We start from the raw sequence: 8476 nt of genomic DNA on the forward strand, positions 1-8476 counted from the left end.
CATGGCAACACTCAACACAGAGAAACCAGCACAGGCAACAGAGCAGTGACAACACTATTGGTTTCAGAAGATATAGAAAGTTCAATATGGCTAAAGCTCGGAAAGTGAGGACAATGGGAAGAGTGGAAACAAAAGAGGCAGACAGGGACCAGACCATGATGGACATTACATGTCCAACTAAGAAGTTTAGACCTCATCCTGAAGTTCACAGGGAGCCACAAAGTACTAAAAACATGGGAACGGGGGCTGGCCAGTTAGCTCAGTTAGTTAGAGCACAGTATTAGAATACCAAGGTCAAGGGTTTGGATTCTCATACTGGCCAGGGGCCCAAAAAATAAATTAAAGAATTAAAACTAAATCTTCCCACATGGGAGACTACAACTGTTAAGGACTGGCTGGTTAGGTCAGTTGGTTGTCATACAGTGCTGGTAACACCAAGGTCAAGGGGTTCAGATCCCCAAACCAGTCAGCAACCAAGTAAAAAAAGGTAAAAGCAAGGGAATAACTTTCTTTTCATTTCTGAAATATTATTCTGGCTGCAGAATGGAAAAAATGGATTAAAGAAGGAATCATGGAGACCAGAGAATAAAAATGGCTAATGCTTTTATAACACTATTGGCCAGACACTGTTCTAAAGAGAATGTGCAGCTAGTAACTAACTCTTATAATCCTCATTACTACAACAACTATAAAGAACTTAATATTATCTCAACCCTGTCAGTGAAAAAACCAAAGCAAAGAGATGTTAACTAACTTGTCCCAGGTCAGCTAGTTAGCGATAGAGCTGTATTCCAACCCAGTCAGGTTCTCACCACTGTATTATCCTGCTCCACTAAGAGATCTGCTATAGTTAACATAGGCAGAAAGCAATTGTGATTGGCTGAAGCAATTCCATGGCAACAAAAATGGAAAAAAGGAGAAAGTCTACGTCAGTAGGTTTGTTTTTTAAGCAAATAAACTCATATGGATCGCCCAACATGATAGATAAATATTTTTTTTAAAAGAGCAGAGCTACTCCGATTGAAGCCAACTGAAAAAGAAGTCCAGACTCCCACTGCACTTTGCCTGCTTGGCAGCTCCCAGGACTGATGAACCTGTGAGAAACCCTAGAGCTCCTATGGGATACAATCCCAAAATATCACTGAATCAGAGAAAAGCTAAGGAAACAGAACCTACAGGACTTGCTGGGTGATGACTTCTAGCTTTCTGTTTGGGGAGACTGGAAAATGCTACCAATCACTAAGGTAGGGAAAGGAAGAGGAGGCGGAAAAGGACATGGTGACTTTACTTTAAACTTAACTTTAGTTTGAAAATCCATCTGATATATACAGAACTGGCCATACAGATCAGGAACTCACGATAAACAACTGGTTGAGGGATACAGATATGGGGGGTCACAAGCACACAAGGACTGGAAACCTCCAGAGCAGAAATGCGTGAGTTCAAAAAGTGAGAGTTGATAGTGTGAGAGAAGGACAAAGTGCAAAATGAAATGCATCTTTTCAGCGGAAGAGTTCCCATTATGTTTTCCTGCCATGAAGGCATACTGGTGTATTTCATCCAATACTATAACTATCATCTTTAGCATGGAAAATGGCAGAAGATCTATGGCTCTTACTACTCAGGCCTTTGCTCGATATAGGAGATCATTTCAAAAGGCACCAACAGATTTTTGAAGAAGAAAGACTGCATTCCTTAACTGGAGGGCTTGGGCCCTGTTGAGTTACAGGAAGTATTCAATATAGATTACAAGAAACAGACCGTTACCTCCTCCCAAAAATGTCAACGTACATAAACTTTTCTCAGATATCTGCATGGCCTCCTAAATCAATGAGTTACATGTAAATAAAAGGATAATGAGGGTAGGTTGAGAAACACTAAGCCAATACTTAACCATTTTCAGTAGAAAATTCCTATTTGTGATCTATTATTAACTATGGCACTGAACCCAAACCAAGCAATTCTCAAATTACTCAAAGTTGTTTCCATGAATACTCCATTACCAAGAAGTATTCATTTATTCAAGTGTTTAAAAACAACTAGTGTGCAATGAAATACCAGTCTGAAATAAGTTCCAAACATTTTATACCAGGCAGTGCTTTTTGCAGTGTGACTTTTTCCACTGATGGAAGAATTCTTTCCTTTTCTGTCACACAATCACTTTGCTTCATAGCATAAGATTGCAACGTACTGTAATCCAGTTTCAAGCTTTCACATTCTTCAATTATTTGTCTCTTTTCCACGTTTAGTTGTTCTTGTTCTCTCCTTAAAACATCTCTGTCATTTTCTGCAGAAGATAATTTTTCATTTATGTCTTTTATTTTATCCTCAAGTTCTTGAATTTGTTTTGTAGATTCTATATTTTCAGTTTGTAGAACTTGAATAGTTTTTTGCATCTCATAGATTTTAGAGTGATCAGTTCCTGTGACTCCTGAGCCACCTAGAATATAAAGTCAAGGATATCAAATGTTAAGAATCGAGAAGTAAATAGCTTGCTATTTACAACTAAGATTTAAGAGTTCAGAACTTGAAAAGCTTAAAAAGAAAAATTAAATTACCATACTAAACTAAGCATGTTTAAATAAATAAAAAGTTGGGGAAACATAGGATTTGAATCAACTACTAAAAAACCTACATACCTGAGTTTGAAAGAAAGTAAAATATGACCACCAGACAATGCAAAAAAAAAAATCTATGAATTATAATTATTTACCACAAATGCAAAAGGACCTTTCCATTTTTGCAAAATCTTGAAAGTAGTGGTGCCATAGCAAATTTCTGGCAGACAAGCAGAGCTAGTCATTTACTCATTCTTTAGAACTTAGTGCAAATTTATAGCAGTTTCCTGGTCTCAGGAATTTAGAACTATAAACACGTAACATCAGCCACGCTGGGGCCACTGGAGCTCAGGGGAAGAGGAGGAGAGACCTACGGAGTTCATGAAGGTGGGAGAAACCACAATGACAGAAAGAAAAAACTGCTCTGAGAGTTTCAGGTCATCACAGCTTTAATGCTTAAGCTGCTGAGTGCATGGAGCAGGAGCCAGCAGAAGCCACAGCTGTGCCCTTCAGATGGAGTTACTTGGAGGCGGCAGGGAAAAGGGGGGCCTTGGTGGCCCCCAGGACAGCAAGACCATTAATAGGGTTCCTGTGGACCCACACAGGAGTGAGGAGTTAGAACAGCTGAAAAATGGGAGCCATTCAGAGGCCAGTGAGTCATCGCCAGGGAATGGTGCGCGGACCGTCCCATGGGAAGTGTTTGAAGCATGGGTGGTGAGGAAGACAGGCCCACCAGGAGAACACTGGAACACAGGAAGGACAGCCAGTCAGCCCCCCAATCAGCACAGGACTACTCAGAGGAGACTGGTCGGGAATGCAGAATTGCAGGGGGTGCAGTTTGATGAAAAAACTCAGGCCCAGGTCAGAGTTTCTATACAATCCAGGTGCACCGGGTCTCTGGGAGCCGGAAGTACCTGTAAGGTCAACCATTAAACCCTGAGCTGCACAAAAAGCCTTCCCTAGGGAAACAGCAGCAAAGCAGCAGTTTAGCTCAACCACAGAGTTCAAGTACTGGTTCCCACAGGAAGTTCCCGCATTTTAGAAGTAAGCAAGGGATGAAAAATTAGTTCCGGCCCAGGCACACCACCAGTGCATTGGGGCCTGCCTGGGGACATGAGGCATGGAGATGGGGACAGGACCCCCACTCACACCCACTCACACAGTCAGTGCCTTTTGGCCCACCTGGGAACCCAAGGCTTCGAGCCAGGAACTGGACCCCACTCCCACATCCAGGCATGCCACCAACACCTCGGGGCCCACTCAAGTACCTGAGGCATGGAGAAGAGGACCGGACCCCTGCCCATAACCAAGCATACAGTGCCAGCGTCTTGTGGCCCACCCAGGGACCTGGAGTATGGAGCTGGGGACCGGCCCCCCTCCCACAACCAGGCACACCATGCCAGCACCTCAGGGACTTCCCGGGGACCCGAGGCATGGAGAAGGGGACTGGGCCCCCCTCCCTTAGCCAGGCACACCACGCCAGCACCTCGGGGCCCACCCAGGGACCTGAGGTGTGGAGGCAAGGACCCAAGGCATAAAGATGGGGACTAGATACTATCCACAACCAGGCACACCGCCAGCAGCAAGGAGCATGCCAAAAACATCACCTCCATGTGGGTGGCTTTCCACAGCCACTAAAATAACCATGGCTACTGCGAAAGCAGCTGGACGCCACAACCACCCCACAGATGGTCTGCCAGCCCCTGGAGTGCACTGACACAAGGAGAGTCACCAACAGACATAAAGAAGGGAGGAGGATGTCTCTCTCCACAAAGCCCATTCCAGAGTGACAGAGGAAGCATCTGTTCTATGATAATATTGGGGGACCTGATCACACCTGTCAGCACTGGACAGATCATCTAGGCAACAAATCAACAAAGTAACCATTATTCTTTCAGAAAGAGAGAAGAAATCTAGGGTAATTAGAGGGGGGAAGGGGGAGGGAGAGGGGGATGGAGAGAGATTGGACAAGGGGCATAAAGAATATTACGATTTGTAACAATATATATGCTAGTGATATTGATTTGATCAACACAGAATCCCCAAAATATGTATAATCAATTATGATTAAATTAAAAAAAACATGAGCTATTAAAGTTTTCAAAACTGTCAGTTTTAATGACACAAGTCAAGAATTAGAAGTAATGATCAAAACAAAAAAAAATTTTTAAAAAGGGGGCAGCCCTGTGGCTCACTCAGGAGAGTGCGGCGGGTAATTAGAGGGGGGAGGGGGGAGGGAGAGGGGGATGGGGAGAGATTGGACAAGGGGCATAAAGAATAATTATGATTTGTAACAATATATATGCTAGTGATAATTGATTTGATCAACATATCTCCATATTGAACCCCCAAAATATGTATAACCAATTTTGAGTCAATTAAAATTTAAAAATAATAATAATAATAATAAAAGCAAAAACTAAAAATTCTGTATCTGACAATAATTTACACACTGAAAACAATTCATCGACACAATAAATATATGTAACTAAGAATTATCTCAAAAGAAATATAATAATTGACACAAAGTAGCAATAAACTATTTTACCAATAAAGTAAAAATAATTATTTACAATGAATAATATTAGCATTTTATTTTGCCAATAGCCTTTAATCTTAAATCTTGAAACTTCAATAACCTTGGAATTCTGTTTTAATAAAGATAGTTTTATGAGATACAGTCGAGTGTAGAGACTTATGAAATATAAGCTAACTAACAAATGTTCAAAATCAAATGATTTTGGATCCCTGTGGCCAGCCACACACAAATACACACACAAAAAAAGATTTTCAAAAGAGATTTTTATATACCTTACTTGTCATAAAAAATAAAGACGATATAAAATATTTAAAAAGAAACAAATATAATTTCATAACTGAGACTTTTACTAACAGGCCCGAGGCACCCTCCAGAGGCTCACTGCCCAGGGCCATCTCAGGAAGCTACTTCCAGCACCAAAACCCCAGCTGCTGTGGCTGCTGTGGCTGCTGCAGCCATCGCTAAATTGGTCCCAGGTGTAGCTGGACCTGCAGGTTTAGAAGATACATGCTGGAAGCCTTGGCGGCATCTACATGGTGTTAGGTCTGCACGCTTGCAGAATGCTAGAGCTGTGGAGGTTTGGGAGTCTCCATCGCAATTTCAGAGGATTTATGGAAAAGTCTGGGTGCCCTAGGAAGAGATCTGTCATAGGGGTAGATTCACTGCAGTGAGTCTGCTAGAGCAATGCTAAGTGGAAATGTGGGGTCAGAGTTGCAGCAGAAAAACCCCAAAAGCTCCATGCGTACTGCAGCCAAGAGAGCAGGACTGCCATGGAGGCCCCAGACCTGTGGAGCTACCAAAGTGGAACCCCAGCCTGGTAGAGCTGAAGCGTGGCCTGCAACCAGGAAAGCCATAGGGGCAGAGCTGCCCGAGGACTTGGGGACACAACGCACACACCAGCATGCAGAGGACACCAAATATGGAATCAAGGTATATGATTCACCAGCTGTAAAATTTAATGCCTGCCCTGCTGGGTTTTGGACTTGTTTGGGACCTGTTACACCTTTCTTTTGGCCTATTTCTTCCTTTTGGAATGGGAATATGTACCCTTTGTTTGTCCCACCATTGTAGGTAACTTGTTTTGAATTTCACAGATGGGACTTTGAACTTTGGACTTTTGAGTTGAAACAAGTTAAGACTTTGGGGATGAAATGAATATATTTGTATGTGAAAAGGACATGAGTTTTTGGGAGCCAGGGGTGGAATGTAGTGGATTGAATTACGTCCCCCCAAAACTCCCTGAAGCTTGAATTATGTCCCCCAAGTTTTATGTATTAGAAACTTAGCCCACACTGTGACTGTTAAGAGGGTGGGAAATCCTATTATGGTAATAGAAAGGTAGAGCCTTGAGGAGGTGATTGGATTGTAGGACCACGCTGGAGGGAATGGATTGAAAATGGTGGTCAGGGGTGTGGTTCTGAGGGCTTTAAAAAGAAGAGGAGAGTCTGTCTTTCTCTCTTCTCTCTCTGCTTCCACCATCTTGCAATGTGAGACCCCTGGGTCACTGTCACCACCATCAGATGGACTTTGGACTTCCCAGCCTCAGAAACCTTAAGCAATAAAATTCATTTTCTTTATAAACTACCCAGTTCCAAGTATTCTGTTATAGCAATACAAAACAGACTAATACAATACGCTTATGCTATTAATAAGATTTTAGATGTATAATAGCAACTGTGAATCAGCAATCTGACTCACCTTAATGATATTTTGCAGTTTGAAGATTTCTCTTTGATCAGAGCTATGTGTTCCTTGTGCTTTAGAAGTCTAGATCAGAAAAAGAGAATTAGAAAATAATTACACTGATTTATTTTTTATTTTTATTTTTATTTATTTATTTATTTATTTTGTCTTTTTCTGTGACCGGTAAGGGGATTGCAACCCTTGGCTTGGTGTCACCCACACCGCGCTCAGCCAGTGAGCACACCGGCCATCCCTATATAGGATCCCAACCCACGGCAGGAGCGCCACTGCGCTCCCAGTGCCGCAGTCTCCTGAGTGAGCCATGGGGTCGGCCCCTGATTTATTTTTTAAATAGGAAGTTGCAAACTAACTTTATTAACAGATACTTTTCAAAAAAGGGGCATTTCTCAGACAGATTATGATCAATGAATGCCAAGCACCTTTTAAAGAACCTAATACAATAGCAATACACAATAAATAAAAGGTATCATATTTGAGAATTTGTTAACTAATTGAAGAGACAATGGTTTTATAAAATAGCTAATGTGAAGAAGAAAAAATCATAGAATATTTTATTTAGCTTAACAAAATGCAAACGTGAGGATAATTGAGCAGCTTTTTAAAAGGAAATTTCTAAAATGGAAATTACCCAATATTGATGCTAATAATGATCCAAGTAAAAACCTTTTTTAAATGATGTTACCCAGAAGATCTCTACTCCAAGACAGAATAATTTTTGGTATGACAAGTAAATTAAAGAACTTTTGGATTCTTCTCAAAGCTGTATGTGGGTCATTTAAGTTCATTAACATTTACTATATAGGGCCAGCCTGTGGCTCACTCGGGAGAGTGTGGTGCTGATAACACCAAGGCCACGGGTTCGGATCCCATATAGGGATGGCCGGTTGCTCACTGGGTGAGTGTGGTGCTGACAACACCAAGTCAAGGGTTAAGATCCCCTTACCGGTCATCTTTAAAAAAAAAAAAAAAAAACATTTACTATATAGCATGTTAATAAACTAAAAGCCGCTCTAGGGCTGAACGAAGGAACACAGTATAATGGAAAGAACACAGGTTTTGGAGTCAAAAGACCTTTTTGAATCATAACTTAATCACTGTGAAAATGGGTGTATTGCTTTAACTTTTAGTTTCCTTATCTCCAAAATAGAGGTAATAAATTTGTCACATAGTTATCAGGATAACATAATATGTATTGTGATAATAAATATGGAAGCATCTTGTAAAGTGTAATACAAATAATTTTTATTATGCCTTGCTAGAAAATTAAGTCCTGAAAGGTCCCAATTTTTTTTCACCTTTATATTTCAGCACAGATCTGTCATACAGTAAAACATTTAAGATATGCGAAAGTGAACATAACAAAAACCCATCACTTCCCTTTGAAATCTTACCTAAGCAGTGTTTCTTAAAATGTGTTCCTCAGATCATCAGAATCACCTGGAGTATTTATTTGTTTGAATGTAGTTTCCAAGGCTACTAAACCAAAATCTCTGAAGACAGGCCAGAGAATCTACAATATCAAGTTCCCCAGGATATTCTTACAGATACAAAGCTTAAGAACTACCACTTTTTGGAGATAAGATGGACAAACTAATCAGCCTTTCTAAGGTTTATTTTGGGTACTGGGACTGTCTGGCAACTTGGGAAAGAGATCATTTTAATTGGGATGATTTCT

At 41.0% G+C, this 8476-nt stretch overlaps 1 protein-coding gene across 1 annotated transcript in view; it reads right to left on the reverse strand.

The window, feature by feature from the left end:
- LOC103581875 (thyroid receptor-interacting protein 11-like) overlaps positions 1-2440 on the reverse strand; it is a gene marked incomplete at its 5' end in the record, with an annotated part of 24870 nt that extends 22430 nt beyond the window's left edge. The window contains one exon of the mRNA XM_008563602.1: positions 2090-2440. Within this exon, the coding sequence (XP_008561824.1) occupies positions 2090-2440 (351 nt within the window). The remainder of the gene's footprint in view (positions 1-2089) is intronic.
- Positions 2441-8476: the final 6036 nt, after the last annotated feature.

This window comes from Galeopterus variegatus, unplaced genomic scaffold, assembly GCF_000696425.1.
Source record: "Galeopterus variegatus unplaced genomic scaffold, G_variegatus-3.0.2 Scaffold14162, whole genome shotgun sequence".
NCBI lineage: Eukaryota > Metazoa > Chordata > Mammalia > Dermoptera > Cynocephalidae > Galeopterus > Galeopterus variegatus.